Source organism: Muntiacus reevesi, chromosome 8 (assembly GCF_963930625.1).
Source record: "Muntiacus reevesi chromosome 8, mMunRee1.1, whole genome shotgun sequence".
Lineage (NCBI taxonomy): Eukaryota > Metazoa > Chordata > Mammalia > Artiodactyla > Cervidae > Muntiacus > Muntiacus reevesi.
The window spans coordinates 91,649,680-91,667,600 of NC_089256.1; the positions used below are offsets into that span (position 1 = coordinate 91,649,680).

General features: G+C 43.3%; 1 protein-coding gene across 2 annotated transcripts in view; it reads right to left on the minus strand.

Annotated features, from left to right (window-relative positions):
- Positions 1-915: 915 nt before the first annotated feature.
- The window catches only part of MED12L (mediator complex subunit 12L), a 343,991-nt gene continuing 326,985 nt past the window's right edge, over positions 916-17,921 (minus strand). The window contains exons 39-45 of one of the 2 annotated variants that reach the window (XR_010664265.1): positions 16,846-16,935; positions 14,757-14,986; positions 12,948-13,104; positions 11,192-11,287; positions 4,940-5,021; positions 2,434-3,484; positions 916-1,920 (exon numbers count right to left, since the gene is read on the minus strand). Coding sequence is in view for 1 of the 2 variants with exons in the window: in XM_065943498.1 (XP_065799570.1) it covers positions 3,432-3,484; positions 4,940-5,021; positions 11,192-11,287; positions 12,948-13,104; positions 14,757-14,986; positions 16,846-16,935 (708 nt within the window). In the remaining variant the exon portion in view is untranslated. Of the gene's footprint in view, positions 3,485-4,939; positions 5,022-11,191; positions 11,288-12,947; positions 13,105-14,756; positions 14,987-16,845; positions 16,936-17,921 lie in introns of both variants that reach the window. The other variant, XM_065943498.1, reaches the window with a different exon arrangement.

Consider the following 17,921-nt stretch of genomic DNA (forward strand, 5'->3'; position numbering starts at 1 on the left):
AACTCAGCACTGAACTGTTCTATAATTCACCATTTTGTACATACTGAAAATTTTCATTGATGGGGAATACAAAAAAAATATTTTATTAACTGCATTTAAAAATAAATTCAGGCTGACTTTTCCTCTTGTAAAAAGCAACTTAACACCCTACACATCAAAAATGTGAAAAGGGGGTTGATAACATCTATCCCAAATAAAGCCATTGAAAAGCTTTTAAAATACATCGACACTTCTTTATAACTTCAAAATCTAGCTCAGGCACCCCTGGTTTGGAATTGTTGATAAGGAAAATCTTCTTAGGAGGAATCACTGCTTTATGAGCATTTATTTCATTAAGTGAGCATCCTTTACGTGGTGGGGAAATGTTTGGGAAAATCTGGATTGAATACATAGAGTGTCACTGTACTGAAAATCTGATCAACTCTACAAAATCTTGCTTTTTGTAATTCACTGAATTTATTTATATCGCATGCTTGATTCAGCCTGAATTAAGGACATTATGATTAATCTTTTGTAACTATAGAGGCTACCATTTTCCAGGGTAATTTCTCCAGCATCTATTTAAATATTTGACTATTATTTAAGAAGAATTATAGGAGCCTTAATAAATGAAAAATGGGAAAATGCCACCAGTCTTGCTCAAGTATCTCAGCACACAAAATTGAGAACTACGTTTGCCCCCGTGTATCATTTCAGAAGATGGGGGGTGGGGCCACCTCTCTGTGCCGTCATCACACCAAGTTTCGGCGTGCTCCACCTAAAGAGGTGACCTGTTCCCTACTGTCTGTGATTTTGGTATCCGGCGAGCACAGTGGTCGAAGGATTCTCATCCTAACAGAGATCTCATTCTACTTCCGGGCCAAGAGGGATCAATCGGAGGACAAACAGAACCCCGCGAGGGAGGGGCCGACGGTGTGGACAGGTGCATGGAAGGGCTTCCTGTGTCCAGCTCCGTTCTATTTCAAAGTCTTTAAGGGGGACGGGGGGCCACATTTCTCCCAAGATAACGTCCTCTCTGTCTCACCAAGCAAATTACCAAGGTTCTTCTAAAGGACAGGGCTATCCTTTGTGACCATTTCAAGACAAATTAATGCACATTCTAAAAAGAAAAGAAAACTCACGGGAGAGAGGGTTAAGTGGGAGGAAATGTAAGAATAGATGGAAAATTTTGGTTTCTCTCTGTATAGTACACAGGGGAAAACTGGTTCTAGGTGTTTCCTCGACTCTCTATAGAATCTTCAAATCACACGGCCTTACCGTATCTTAGCTTTCCCACCTAAAAAATAGGACACGACAACAAAAAGGTATGCCCTACAGCTTTCATGTGCAAAATGATTAATAAATTAATTTCAGTAACTTCTGCAAAATATAAAGTGCATACAAATGCTATGCAATTATAACACTCATTCCTGAAACAGTCTTACTGCTGTTTGCAATATTGAGCTACAAATATATACGGTTCAAACTGAAAGTGGCATTTCAAACACCAGTAATTCTTGAAAAGAAGAAAAACAACAATCAGGACAGAACATGACTCCTACTCACTAGGCACGACATTCACATTTCGGTTGTTTTTGCCAAGGCAGTCGTTATATATTACTTTGAAGAAAAATAACTTTATGAACTCTATCACTCTGAAAAGGGGAAAAAAAGACAAGAAAACCAAACCTGATATACAAAACTAGCTGAAATGTCAAGATTCATCTGAAAGCAGATAGAACGTGTTAAATTAGTGGAAAGAATGGTCTTTAATGTTTTGGCAAAGTCTTTCCCAGCCCAGAGTAAACATGAAATGCGTGGGCTGGAGTGAAATTCTTTCACAGTGTACAAAGCAGTTCACACGGACGCTGCCACAGCAAAGTAAGCGGACATGGGTTTGAGGTCATTTGCATGAGACAAACTTTGCAATGAGTAACTCACCTAGGAAGATATAAATTATTTATATAATGATTGGCAAAGGAAATGATCTACTGAAGTTGTACCAGCTACAGTTAAAAAAAAGTAGTCCTACATGGTTTGCTCATTATAGACAAATCTATTCACAGTATATGTGCGACTATATTACATGTAAATTCACATGGCAAAAGAAAATGAATTAACACAGAACAAGGGAAAATATTCCCCCACATGTTTTAAAATGCCCTGCAATTTTTCACATTCAAAATTTTATGCATCTAAGTCTAAAAAAATATTATATGGAATACTCTTAAGTTACACAAACTGATAATAATTTACTGTATTTTTTACTCTAATAGGAGCAAATTACCACATACTTGAACAAAGTTAAAATAGTTACTATTTCTTTATAATAAATTTGATGTATAATTTACTTTACTTGTGCTTTTTGCACCAATTTATAAATACAGTATATGCAATACACAACCAAGACAGACACCAACATTGATAATTAAATTCAAAATAGCAAATACTTACCATATAAAATAAACAGCAAATACATCTCTTATGAAAACCAGAGCCCCCTGGGCTTGGGGGCCATACTCTCTGGAAACCATGTCAAGTTTGAGCACTGTGGAATCTCAGGCCAGCGGCGAGATTTTTTTTTTTTTTCCCTCAAGTTGGCATAAAGGTTCAGGAGAACCAAAACTGGACAGAGTCATTTTTGCCAAATCTGGCAAATAGTTGGATCAATTCCACTGTGGTTCATTCCGGCCTTTAGAATTTACATGCTGTACCTTCACAAAGACTCTGCTCAATGATCTTGTCGTGGAAAAACTTGGTACAGCTACTTCTAGTGGGTTTCCATGTACCTCAGAGTGGCTCTCACAGAAGCCTTGGGTTAAGTTCTTGATCTAAGAAGTTTAGGTTCTAAGCAACAATCTGTTTCAGCACCTTTTGACCACAACAAAAGCAAAGAAAAATCCTACATAAATAAGAACAAAGTTCATAAAGTGCTTATGAAATTACAAATATTTTAAATTAGAGCAATGCAAATAGATGTCCACTTCACCACCAAAGGTGACTGTGGAGTAAATGGATCACCTTCCTGTCAAGATCTGACATGCCTTTCAAATCAGTAGTTTGGTCCAGCACAGTTTGCAAAAAAAAAAAAAAAATCATCATCAATGAATACATAAATATTTTAAATCCACCATTATTCATTCTTTCTATAACTACGAGATTCAATAAGAGCACCAATTTTAAAAAGTCTGCTACCAAACTCTTCCTGCAGTAGGCCCACATGACCTACATTTTTAACCCTACTTTTCAAGTTGAATGGAACAAAACCAAACCACACCCTTTCCTTCACTTTTTGTTTCAACACCTTTGTATGAAATGTGGCGTAAAATATAGGAAAACCTCAAAGAAATGAAAAAACAAACAGACATTTCTGAAGATGACTAATGCGTTAAATGTGATTTTCTATTTTTCAGTGCAAACAAAAAAGTTTGTATCTTTGTCCTCTTCCAGACTCAGAAGTGTGAAGGATGCCCGTAGGGAGTCACTCCTTGCTGTGGCTGGTTACCTAACGAGAGAAAGAAATTCAAACAAAATTGCAGATGCAAAATTATGCTACAGACAGATGGTATGCACGTGTCACTGCGTTCAGTACCAGCCTCGGGAACAGGAGAACAGACTGGCCCGGGAGCCTAAGGCTAGTCCGACACTTGAGTGGCCAGGTCTTCACAGCACCCTTGGATTCATTCTGCAGAGGGGCCAGCCCTACATCACAGCCCTGCACCTGCCAGCAAAAGGCCTTGGGATGTGGGTCACTAGCCCATCAAAAGTCTATCCCTGAACCACCTAGACACTAACATTAAAAAGGACTGTTAAGTATCATAAAACATTAAAGGTTCTCTAAACCTCATAACAGCACATCAGAGGTTCTACTTTAACGCTGACATTATAATAGTTGAAAGAGAAGTATCTCGAAGTGGGCAGTTTTCTGCAAATGGCCATAGATACATCAGAGAGAACCAGCCAAGAGTGTATGCACGTGAGAAGGCTGCGTGTGTGAGACGTGAGCATATGCCTACGCACGTTATGTCTATGCACACAGACAAGAACCATGCGCGGGTTCAAAGGAACGACACGGGCTTAGAAACACAACTCTGGTGGGGCTGTTCTAATCCAGAGGCCCCGTGCATACAGACTACGGCACAGACGGGGCCCTCTGGAGATGTGCCATGGGCAGCTCAGCTTCGCCGCCCTTATTCAACAAAGGAGACTGCTAATGTCAGGCAGCAGAATCTATCCCGTGGTTGAAAGGTGGCTCTGGAACGAGTCACTCTGAGTTTTAGTCCCAGCTGCTGGCTGAGGAACCTTGGGCGGAGGAGTCAGTGTCCCTGTTCTCTAGACGTTTTCTCATCTGTAATATGGGGACAGCAATTAATACCTTACCGCAGGTAACGAATCTGCCTGCAATGTGGGAGACCAAGGTCCAATCCCTGGGCTGGGAAGATCCCCTGGGGGAAGGCATGGCAACCCACTCTAGGATTCTTGCCTGGAGAATCTCATGGACAGAGGAGCCTGATGGATGGTCTACAGTCCAAGGGGTCACAAAGTGTCGGATACAACTGAGTGACTGACATGAGGTGGTTTAGAAATTAAGTGAATTAACACATGTGATGTCATAGTGCCGAAGCTGCCCCCTAGTACACTTGAGGGCATCAGCCAAGATGCTCTCGGGGGCATCTAGCTTTGCAAGAAAAGAACCTGTTGTTTCTTGGGGTCCTCCAGATGGAAAGAAACATTCCTAGACTCAGATGGGAACAAGAGGAAGACATCTTTGCTGAACTCAAGGAAAAGACTGGGGCTTCTGCAGGAAAAGAAGCCTTCAGATCAAGACTGAACACAGTAGGGACAGCCAGGACTAAAGCGAACAGGAAACCGGTGAGGAAGACTGTGGCTTCTGAGGAGCGGCCAAGCGCGTGTAGCTCCACCTCCTGGAAGCCGTGTGTTTCCGAGGGAGCATACTTACTGGAAAGCTGCTTCTGGAGCTGCCGCACCAGGGCAGCTGTCTGCTGTTGCTGCTGGGTCTGCTGCAAGCCTTGCCTGGGGAACTGTCATCGGGAGAAAGGAGAGAGTCAGCGCCCATCAGAGGTAAGAACAGAAAGCCGGCAGCCACGTCTGGTCCACACCTGGCCTTCACCTGAAAGGGCCTGATCCATTCCAAGCCCATCTCCAGGTGGGGACGGAGCCTTTCCCGGGGGAGCCCCGAGGACGGACTCCAGCGGTGCCCAGGGGGTCACATACATATCCTTGTTCCCTCACCCATCACCAGCTGATGAGTTGGTATCACTACATTACAAACCATTTGCAGTCGCAAATTGAAAGCTGCCTGGCGGCAGGATTGGGTCCAGTCCCACAGGCCTGGCCTGGGGTGAATGGAGACAAGAGCGTGGGCGCAGAGGCCTGGACCCCATCGGGACTGCACCTTCCTGCGTGGTGGAGGAGGGAAGCTGGGCAGGGGTGAGACCAGGGAGGCATCGAGGAGGCGCCGGCTTCCAGAGTCCTATGTGTGCAGAACAATCTGAGGGCCTGAGTGCCCTGGTTCCAGCCATTAAGTTGACACAAGAAAGTGCGGTAGTTATTCCAAAGAGGGGGGAAAAAAAAACCTATGTGGCAGAAGTAACATCACCTCTGATTAACGTCATTCATGGTGCTGACTGACTTTTCTCCTTAACCTTCAGATGTCAGAGTGCCACTCCAGCCTCCCTTTTCTTTCTGCCTCTCCCCTGCTTCTTTATGCCGGGCCTATGACCATCCTAACAAAGGATGCGTTCGGATGCAAGGTTATCTTAATCAGATGCACATGGGAATTAGTTAACGTACCCCACAGGCCCGTCCCCCACCCACCTCGGGCTGGAGAGCTGGCCCACTGACCTCCTGACCTCTCAGCGGGGGCGGGGGCGCACCCTGGAGACGGGGCAGAAGCAGAGTCAAATCTCTGGTGTGTGTTCCTTTGCTTAGGAATAATGTGTTGGGTGTTTTGCTCCATCGCTAGGACATCCAACAAACGAGTTATCCCAATCCAGGTGCTTTTCTGGATTCCAGGGCGCCCAAGGGAGCAAACACGGCCCTCGCCTCCTGACAGCTGTGTCCTGACCCCTGCGACCCCACTATCAGTGAGCAAAGGGACACAGCACCAGGGCCACGCGCAGCTCACACCTGCACCGCCGGCCGCCGGGCTCCGGACGGGCCTGCCTCTGACCCACAGGACGCGGGCCTGCCTCTCTACCAGCTTTGGCAGAACGGACTGCAGCGCTGCCCAGGCCCCTCTTCCGAGCACGTGGACGGAACCACGTGTCCCGGATGGCAGACACAGAGGACCAGCAGCCAGTGGATTCAATGGATTTCAGAGTATTGAGCAGGTGTTCATTTGCAAGCTAACTAGCAACTTCCACTGAGCCTTTTTTTTTAATCTGCACTAGTTTTTCTTCTCAGTGAAAAAAAGAAACCAAAAGTACCAGAGCTGTCACCACAAATCTCCCAAGGCCACCTTCCCCATACCTCCTTCCATAAATATGACTTCTCTTTTTCCTTCTGGGGGGGGTGGCGTGGATCCATATTCATACAAAGGAAGGCAATCAAGCTCAATAAGTTCCACGGACCCAATTTTTTTCACTTGAAAAGAATAATAATATTATCTGGCTAATTTGGAGTTCCAGAGGCATTCTGAAAAATTTCTGACTGGAACATATGAACTCCTTGAGGAAAATTATATGACAATTCTACCCTTATCTTTGATTAAAAGTTAATGCAATCATTTAAGTATCTATTTCTGCCGTTATGTGTATTTTTAAAAGCAAGTATTCAACACAGTGTGATATTGACACAACGCTCAGTTAATTTTAAAAGCCGTCTTTCCAAAGCTTTTTGTTAGCATGTTTTCCAGGCCACCCAACTATGGCAACCTGATGAAAAGAAATTACAGAGCACGATAATGTAAACATTATTTTCTTAAAAGCTGGAAGCAACTTTAAAGAAAAAAATCATAGCCTGCTAACATAGTTAATTTAATCATAACAACTCATGAGCTTTAAAAGTATTTTCCAAGTCAATAACCATAATACAGAGTAAAGCCTGAGATGCCAAATCTAATTCTTCAGCAAGGCCACCCACTCTTTTCCAGATCTCTTCCTTCACAGAAGACAAGTGACTTAAGTAAGCAGATGAAAACTCCCGATTTAATTTCTAAGCATGGGCTTTTCTTATATTTTCTTTCTTAGAGGAAAGTTCTATTTTCTGATGACACTTTCTGAAAAAGCGCTGGTTCTGTTGTAAGTCCGTTTTGACTCTTAGGTACACTTATAGAAATGACAAGCCTGCCCACAGGGGTGTTGATGATGACTGTCTACATGACCCAGCTGCTGTTGTCAGCAAGGAAACAGCCTGATAAGGAACCAGTAGTCAAAAGCAGTAAATCAAATACAAATGCATTTTGAGGTCCCCTGCATTCAACTTTCTCTTTCAAGGCTTCCCATACTTCTCCTACTCCTCTTGACCTTTGTAAGGTGTTGAATTATTTCCCCCCCAAAAGACTCACTAGCGTCCTAACTATCAGTACATCGGAAAGTGACTTCAGTTGGAAACAGAGCCTTTTTTTTTTTTAAAGGGAAATTTGGACACAAACACAGGGAGAATATCATGAAAGGATGAAGGGGAAGATCGGGTGATGTGTCTGCGAGCCGAGGAATGCCCAAGGTTGCCAGGAAACAATCAGAAGCTCAGAGAGAGGTGTGGCTCAGGCTCTCGGGAGAAACTGACTCCACTGACTTGATGATCTTGCACTAGCCTCCAGAACGGTGGGACCCTAAATTTCTGATTGTTCAGGTCACACCTTGGTGGTATATCACAACAACAGCCCTGGCAAACAAACACAACCTCACCAGGCTTCCACCACTTTCCAGGGGCCAGGCTGCCATCTAACAGCTTTCGATGATTCTAAGCCATTTGGTGGCAGAAAGCGAGTCTGGCACATCACCTCTGTGCTCCGCGACCCTAGGCACCGTGCTGGCCTCCACTGCACATCTGAGTGTACACGTGTAGACTTGTGAATGTCACAGACAGCAGGAGGGCAAGTCATGAGGAGGGCGGAGGCCGTTAGCACCATCCCTCCTCCCCTGAGTCTGCGGGAAGGACACCTGTGAGCGAGTCCGAGCTGGTGTCTCTCCAATAGCCAGTTTACCACTCTGTCACCAGCAAGCAGACAAGCAGGGAAGGAAGAACACTAGCCAGGAGCAAGAACTGGATCTGCTACAGACGTTTACAATAAATATAATACATATAACTACCGAAAAAGAAACTGTACCTAAAGATAAAAAGAAATAAATTGTGTTAATATTGCTGAGGCTTTGTGTCACGGCTCTTCTGAAAATATACAACTAGAACCTTTTTCTTATACTTCTATTTTCTTTCACTGTGAAGAGAAAGGAAAAAAAAGAGCAATGGAATATATAATAAAATATCCCCAGCATCACTAATGTGCAACTAGGAATGATCTAAATGTTCAACAGTGGGTAGGGTTGTTAAACAAGTAATAGCAGGGCAATACAATGGACTGATTATTCACAATGACAAACATGCTTTATATTAATAATAAGCTTAGAGGATATGTAAATAAGGATGCTGTAATTAAGCATGCAAAAAAGAATTATACTGATGCAAAAGTCTGAGATCACTGGTCATCCCTATAACTTCTAATTTGGAAATTATCTGAAGTCTATCACTCTAAGTGATAAGTTTCTCAGTTCATCTTAAAACTTAGGATGTACAACACATCTGCCTTTAATGGCTGCTAACTAGATTATAATGAGTCGGGCTTCCCCGGTGGCTCAGTGGTAAAGAATGTGCCTGCAATGCAGGAGATCTGGGGTTGGGAAGACCCCCTGGAGGAGGGCGTGGCAGCCCACTGCAGCACTCTTGCTTGGAGAATCCCACGGACAGAGGAGCCTGGCAGGCCACAGTCCACGATGCCGCACAGAGTTGGACACGACTGAGTGAGCAAGCAGCATATGACGATGCATTGCTCTAAGTATCAAAATAAAACATGTGCTTCTCAAGGGAGCTTTTTAAAGCTAAAAAAAAAAAAAGCCTACTGTGGATTTTACTTTCTATGTAGATGACTGTGAACGGAGGTCTTTGTTTTTCCGGAATTATTTTCCTTGGAATACACTGAAGAAGAATCACGAGCCTGACCTGATTGACCCACTCAGTCCCTGGGGTGGAAGTGTCTTAAGTCAGTGAATGAAATACAACCTGCTGCATTAAAACATATCAATACTGACCTAGAAGCCAACCCTGAATGTGTGATATACGCTCTCTACACACAAAAAATTACTAAACATTTATGAAACTATTACAGGAGTAGAAAGATACTAAATTCTGCTGTATGAGATATGCTTGATTCTAGTGCAATGTGGGACCTGGGTCTCCTCTTGGTTCTGTGTAAGTGGAACTTCTGCCAACAATTATAATGCAAAGAGTTTGAAGTTAATTTCCACCCCAGTCATATAATTTTAACTCTGTGATAGAATCAATTTTTTTTTTTCCCCAGTCAGTTCAGTCACTCAGTCGTGTCCAACTCTTTGCGACCCCATGGACTGCAGCACGCCAGGTTCCCTGTGCATCGTCAACTCCCAGAGCTTACTCAAACTCATGTCCATTGCGCCGGGTGAGGCCATCCAACCATCTCGTCCTCTGTCGTCCCCTTCTCCTCCCACCTTCAATCTTTCCCAGCATCAGGGTCTTTCAAATGAGTCAGTTCTTCCCATCAGGTGGCCAAAGTATTGGAGTTTCAGCTTCAACATCAGTCCTTCCAATCAATATTCAGGACTGACTTCCTTTAGGATTGACAGACTGGATCTCTTTGTAGTCCAAGGGATTCTCAAGAGTCTTCTCCAATACCATAGTTCAAAAGCATCAATTCTTTGGCACTCAGCTTTCTTTATAGTCCAACTCTCACATCTAATCATGACTACTGGAAAAACCAAAGCTTTAACTAGATGGATGTTTGTTGGCAGACTAACGTCTCTGCTTTTTAATATGCTGTCTAGATTGGTCATAGCTTTTCTTCCAAGGAACAAGCGTCTTTTAATTTCATGGCTGCAGTCTATTACATTTCAAGGATTTCTTTAAAAACGAAGATCAACCTGGCCAATGCAGGGGTGTATTAAATTCCCTCAAGGTGTCCAATTTCCATCTTATGGGGGCATTATCAGCCCATTACCACCTAACCTCACTCTATCCCACCTAATATACTAGAGCCCTGGCCATACTGTTCCTTCTTACTAAAAACTGAGAAACCACCCAAATTTCAAATTCTGTCTCAGAAAAGAATCTACATCAGTGTTTCCCACAGTGTGAGAGGCATGCAGCCATACGGCCCATCTCAGGCAGGTGCTCACTCACCCAACTCCTGTGGCTGAATTAGCTGCAGAGTAAGTACCTATTTTCACAGGCATTTCCAACACAGGACAAGGGATGTGCCCACTACCACTCATGGCAGTGATAAAACGCTGCTTTTTAGAGTACGTTCAAGGAAGTAGGAGAAGAGGCAATTTAAAGAGAAATAGTAGGTAAATAATAAAGAAGGTATATGGCACTGGTAAAAGTAAAAACTACTGAGGTTTGGCGCACGTTGCTTGATACTATGCATGACATTTCAGAATGTGGTTTACAAAGCCACAGAAGCAAATTATAAGATTACATGAAAAATTCACGAAATTATATGAAATGAATTCCATGAAAATTCTTGCAGCAAATGCTAACACAGGCTAAAATTGGGAGTTTCTTTTACATCAATAAAGATGATACTTTAGAAAGTACTCTCCTCAAAGGAAACTCAAAGCCAAGTATGATAATCTTCTAAGCATACCCATGGTAAGTTATCATTTTAAGACTGTTTACAAAAAACTTGGTTTCTCAATATAAACATTTAGTCCATAGAATGAAGAGGTCTAAAGAAATTTGAAGAGGAAAAATTATATGACCTATCGAAACGTAAATATTTATTTATTCCTTCCATGAAAACAAATATACTGACTACAACAGTAACACAATCCTTCTCTGATAAAGTTCTAGGGAAGAAACTGGCAGGGTATATTTAGGTTTTTTTCAGTTCTTAACAATCTTATGGGACATGAAAAAATGCAATCTGCCTTTGAAGAACTCCAGCAAAAAAAAAAGAAAAAGAAACCCGAATGTTTGGTTTTGAAATGCTAGGCCTTACCAGAGGCTGCTGGGGCTGCATTGTTTGAAGCCCAAGGGTCTGACTCTGGGTCTGCGAGGACCCCTGAGGCTGGGGGGGCTGCTGGGGCTGCTGCATCTGGAAAGAAAGAAAAAGAATTATACAGCTAAAGTAGGAGGTTAATATCATTCCATGGAGGAGGAAATGGCAACCCACTCCAGTATTCTTGCCTGGAGAATCCCAAGGACAGAGGAGCCAGGCAGGCTACAGTCCATGGGGTCGCGAGAGTCGGACACGACTTAGCGACTAAACCACCACCACAGTATCACTCCAATTTCCTCCCCCAATATACCTTCTATCTGATTATTCTGTTCTAACAAAGAGGACATGCACCTGCCTCTCTCCATCTTTTTCTTGCCACACATCACTCATCCTTCAAGGGCAACACCCAAGTCTGCTCCTCCACACACTCTCAGACTACTCCAGCACTAAGGATCTCCGCTACTGGAGTCACACTGATCACAGTCTAAACCGCCTGACACCCTCCAGGGACACTCTTTGCTCTTAACCATTTCCATTCGTGCCACTTGACTTTCCACAAACTTTATCCCATCTTACACTACCAGGTGAGACAAGGACTTCTCACTAGTTATCTTTTCATCCCTTATGACACGCAAAGGAACTCCTGAATTTATTTATTTTTTTTAAAAGAAGATTTAGATGTGAGAAGTCCTGGTGTAAATTACCAGCATAAAATTGTAAGCTTATGTCCACGAACACTGGCTCAAATATATGGCTCTTGGAAAAAACCTCCAAGTCACAAAAGAATTATAAACTAGACATAAACTAGACACCCATCTGGTGGGACATCATGGAGGAGCAGAAAATATTAGGAGGTAGTTTGTCTTGAACTTTAGAGCCTCCTCCACCCAAACACTTCATCCTGATGATGTTAGCACCAGACTTCTTTTCATCTTCTGCATTTTCCACTTGGTTGGCATACTCTCCCCCAAATTATCTTCTTTAGGGTAAGGTAATCAATGGCTATTGTCAGATGGCACTTTTCTCTAAGTGACAAGGGTCCTGGATTTGGAATCCGAGCTGAGGTCTGGGTGGGCTATTTACACCATGAAAAATACAAGCTGGATCAGACATACAGCAACTGCAATAGGAAACCAATTCTCCATTGAGCTCTCTGCGAGCCTGTTCAGGAAAAGTCAACCCAACTTTGTAATTATTAATCTGTCTCTTTAGCTAATCACCAAAAAAGGAAAAAGTATAAATTGGATGCCGAAACAAATCATTTTTCCTAATCTCCAAGGAATGTGCTGGTAATGAAAAAATTATTAGATGGACATTATCATGTGAATTGGGTTAAAAAGTACACAGTAACCAATAAGAAAGATTCTCAAAATTTGCAGTAAAAAGTACTAGTGGAAGACAGGAAGTGGTAAATAAATAATGTAACAACTTTCCTCCGTGATTTGGAAATGAGATATTTTAAAACAGAAGAAAATGTAAACACCAGTCATAGAAAGTTCTGAAACCTATTCTCAGAACTTGAGGAAAACTGTGGGCAAAGAGATGTCTTCGTTATGTTCTCTCCTGCCCACAGCAACCTGGTGGATGCAGGGAGGAAGACCCCTGCCAAACTGGAACTAAATGACACCAATTTAGCTCCTAGTGTCAAATACACAGGGTTCCTTGGAAATCGGAAATTATAGTCTGAAGCGTCTGTTATTTCTTAAGGCTGCTGAGGAGTCAGTCCACCCACGATTTGCGCCCTCCCAGCCCCTACCTGGAGGAGCCGGGGCTGCTGTCGGACCTGCGGCTGTCTGGGTCTCAGCGGGTCCTGAGACAAGGGCCCTGAGGGAAGGGTTGGATGTGCGGAAGTCAGCACCGCGTCGATTCCTCCGCCCACCAGAGGGCTCTGCTGAAGCGACTGATGATTCAGCCTGGTGAAGAAGAAAGAGCTTGTTTTCAGGCCCAAGTGTGCTGTCAAGGGTTTTAGTCACTGCCGCGGGAGCTGGACACATAGTCACAAAGAAACCGTCATGTTCAATAATCACTTTGTACAGTTCAGATGCAATCAAGGCCAGCGGTTAAGGTCACCTAGATTCTCAGGTATCACTTGGCAAAGGACAGCAAGCATGCTTACTGCTTACAGGGAGATTGCAGCACGCATAAATTACTTGTTAAAAATGCTCCCATAGTTTCTAATAAGTGACATTAACCAAGCGTTTTACCTGGAGCGGGCGCTGTGGGAAAAATCTGAAATCTGTTATTCCGTTTACAACCCCCACAGCCCTCCTTCGCGCTCAGCAGTCTTGTGAGCCCTACTTTTAAAGTGAGAAAACAGCTGGAGAAGTAAGTTACCAAAGGCAGCAAGACAGGCAGTGGCATAGCTGGCATTTAAACCCAGGACTCTGGGGCTCTGAAGTTCAGTTTCTTAGGCAGTATGGTATGTTGCCACTTACCAGACAAATAATAAATACAACGCATGTTTTCTGAATTTATTCATGTTCCCAAACGTGCTGCCATCAACCGTGCCGGTTCTCCAAATAGCGATTACTTGGAGTCGACCTGCACGCACTCTTTGACGGTAACACACAAGGGCCAAGCTGCTGTCCATGGGAGAGCAAACTCCGACATTCTGCAGAAACTCAGCTCCCCAGACCGACGCCATGCAGCTCAACATCCCACGGTGGCCGCATCCGCGCTGTCCAGGAGACAGCCACTGGCCGCCGGCCACACGATTTCTGGGCCTCAATGCAAAACAAGCACGCAGGGCTCTCCGATCAAAAATGAGGAAGACGTTCAAGTGAGTGACAGCGGAGCATTAACAGCAACCGCACAGGCCTCTGGAGCCACACAGCCCTGCCTGACTGCACAGATCACAGATCTTCAAAGCTGGCCCTGCTGGCCACATGTGGTTAATGAACACCTGAGGTGTGACTGCTGTGACTGAGAGCTGAGGAACAGCATTTTTAAACTTAACTTTGATTAGTCTAAATTAAAACATCCCTCGTGGCTAGTCGCTACTCTGACGGACAGTTCAGTTATACACTATGTCTACAACTTCCAGTTAAGCAAGAACTGAGGAAGAGACACTGGTGGCCCTGCTTTGCCAGCCATTTCTGAAGTGGAAAAGGTAAAAACTGAGATATTTAACAGAACTGTCGTGCACACCACGCACGATGAGAACTGTAATCACAGGCTTTAAGGTGCCAATCAACATATTCTAGTAAGGCATTGCTAGGGATAAGCGACAATTTTTTATCAATTAAAAAAAAGGTTTTAACAATTTAAAACCTTTTTATAAAAGAGAAGGAAAAAAGAATACTGGAGTTAACATAGTGTTATCACTGAAAAATATTACACAAATGCTAAGGGAGACGTGAGTCTAACAACAAGCCTTGAATGAAATAAACAGGGCATTGCTTCTTTTGAACCACAATCTGGATGCTGCTAAAAATGAGACAGAATGAAAATGACGTGGAAATAAGCAAGCTCATAAGAACAATTATAAAACACCATATCCCGAGGGAAGCGCAGTAAAGATGAGGATTTGAGTGGCCACCACTGTAATCATTTCCACATGCATCACCTCTGGGAGCCGGTCAGGGGCGGCAGGTATGGTGACGCCTGCTGCTGAACGTAGCCGCTCGGCGGCTGCTGCATCTGTCTGAGTCTCTCCATGAGCGCTGGGTTGGAGTGAGCGGCCGGATAGGTTCTGGAATTATAGGTAGGAGACAGGACCACGCTGCCAGCCTGCTGCTGAGGGGTCTGCTGCAAAGGCATCTGGGTTCCATACATTGTGTAGCCCTGGGCCATGGTCTGCAGGCAGGCACAAGGGGAGAAGTCAGCGTTTCCATTTACCAGCTTTCCTATCGCTAAGACACACAGCGCAAAAACAAAGCCAGGAGGAGCTCCCTGAGATGCGCTGTTCTCCAAGGCTCTTTTAACTCAAAATATGAGGAAGACTACTCTGGAGGCCAAGAGAAGAGTCAGAAAATTACAGGATGAACTTGTGTACTGATTCACCAAAAAGTTCCATCACAAAACATGAATCCTCATTTGGTTAGGCAATCAGGTTTAAGTTCAGATGCTTGTTTTCAGGAAAGACATGTTTCTGCATAGAAATAATCAGGCAAGCATGCATACCTCTAGTGCACATATGATATCAGTGTTCAACAGATTTCAAGCATCACTAATGCTGTTTCAGAAAAGCTACACATACTCAAGGCAAATAAAAATAAAGGAGTACCCTTTCCTAGTATGGTATGTAACTACACTTCCTTGGGTCTGATAAATTTGCCTATAGTAACTAGCCAGTTAAACAAGAAGGAAAGTCAATTAACCAGAGAACGAGGGTGTCACTGGAAGTATTAGCTGCTCAGTCGTGTCTGACTCTTTGTGACCCCGTGGACTGGAGCCCGCCAGGCTCCTCTGTCCATGGGATTTCCCAGGCAAGAATACTGGAGTGGGTTGCGATTCCCTCCTCCAGGGGATCTGCCCAACTCAGTGATTGAACCTGGGTCTCCTGCATTGCAGGCAGATCCTTTACCAGTAGTCTGAGCCAGCAGGAAAGCCCAATGAGGGTGTCATTAGTGACTATTTGATACCCTTGAGTTCTGGTTGGACAGTAGCCTGTTTCAGCACTCTATAATATCATCAGGATACTCAATTTCTCCATTCAACATTTTATAGTGGCTGTTTCTTCAAATCTTGACACCTGATGTAAATGAAAAGCTTTAGGTTCTGCTGGATCACCATCTATAATATACAGAACAGAGTGCTGATTAAAATAGAAGAGGACCACTCTTCGGGTCCTCTAAGTACCACATTTCGAGGTAGCTAAATGGCTCTGACTTGGAAGATAGAGTGATGGACAATGACTTTCTTGCAGACAGCACGCAGGGGTGCAGGCCATGGGGCTTGGTGCTCATGAAGGCCAATCTCAGCCTTCCTTTCAGCTGTGGACACGGTGTGAACTGCTGGCCCCAACTAGAGGTCTTGCCAACATCCCTGGCGTCCTGATTATGAGAGGGGTAGAGTAGAAGTATGTGGAGGAGAAATGACAAAACTATTAGCAAAAAATAGCTCAAGATTTGCATTCTATTAAGGCAAACCTATCATTTGCTGAGTGACTACTGTGTATCTGGTGCTTCACTAGTTCTATAGGTGGTCTTGAATCTCCACAACGTTCACTTCTATTTTACAGAGACAGAAATCAAGACTCAGAGTAACTCTCACAATGTCACACAGCTTAGAGGTTGTCAGGAATTTTGTCAAGGTATGATGCCAAGGCCAATTTTCTTCTTATTCTACCATGATTCCTCTTGGAAGCTATTTTTGAATATCATAAAATTCCATCAAAAATTACATCACTATGTATTACAATGTAAGTACTATAGGACTAATAACCATTTCAATATCTATCATTATTAACATAAAGTTATGAATTGATATTTCTAACAATTTCCTAAAGTGTTTTATGCCCTTTAATCAATCCCCAGACTTGTTTAATAATCACTGGTAAAGATTTCTGTGAAATGTCACTTATAATCTACAGGCAGAAGACGAGACCAAGTTCCATAGCCCATGAGGGAACTGATACCCTACTTACTTGGTGCCCACCTTCAAACAAAGAGCATTAGAAATCCCAGTAGCATCTACAAAGCAGACATGGGTACCTGTGCTTGCTGCAGTCCTGGATACTGGGGGAGCTGAGGGGAGGGCCGTGCCTGGGCAGCAAAGAGAGCAGCCTGGTCCCCTGGCTGGCCCTGGAAAACAAAGCCGAGGCGGCTCTTGATCATAACAGCAAGGTGTGATTCCAGATCTTGGTTCATAACCCCAAACACCCGTGACATCAAACCCGACATCAGAACAGCATTTGCAGGTTCCAAACGGTATTAAATGCTATTTCTCATCAATTTCCTATTGACCCTAGAGATTGTCGCACTTATTATTTCTTCCAAAGACGACGACAGCTATCCCAGATGATAAGACATACATAAACACAAGCCAAAGTATTCAATGGTCTGCTCATCAGAGAGAATCTGAGACAGCTCTCCTGTACACCCCAGGCTTACAAAGGCCCCTCTAGAGTAAAAGGCATGAGCTTCTTAAGTGTGAAATCTGAAACCACAGACTTGCCTCATCCTGCGCCCATCAGTTAAGAGAACACATGGTACATACACATGACATGTAACGATCTTCATGACGTTTTAATGATGTTTCTTCAGAGGGACCTAAAAACTGTCTTTTAAACCATGTATGCAAGGGAAGAATTTGGTTATCTTTTATGGCTCCAATAACCAACAGAAACAATTAAATTTTATAATGTGTTAATATCAAATGCAATTCTAACCAACGGCAATATAAAATAAAACCAATTAACATCTGTTCACCAGCCTTAATTTAATACATATTTTCGCCTGGGGAAACTATATTCCTAAAAGCAGCTATATGTATTCTGTGTTTTGGCAGCAGAAGCCATTTCACAGAAGTGTGCAGTATTAATCATAGAAAGAGGACCAGCTTCTGACCACCCCTTGGTTTTCTCCAGGACTTACTAATTATAAAGAAATGGGATTTATTCTAGGATATTTTAGTATCATTTTATATTCTAGATGTTCTCATTTTTTTAAAGTGCTAAAATATAGCAATGTAAAACCAATTTTAATGTTCTTGGAAAGAAGCACAGATATTTCTGGCAGGAAAAAAGGAATAAACATTTAGCTTAAGAGGGAGAAGACCAACCCTTAAC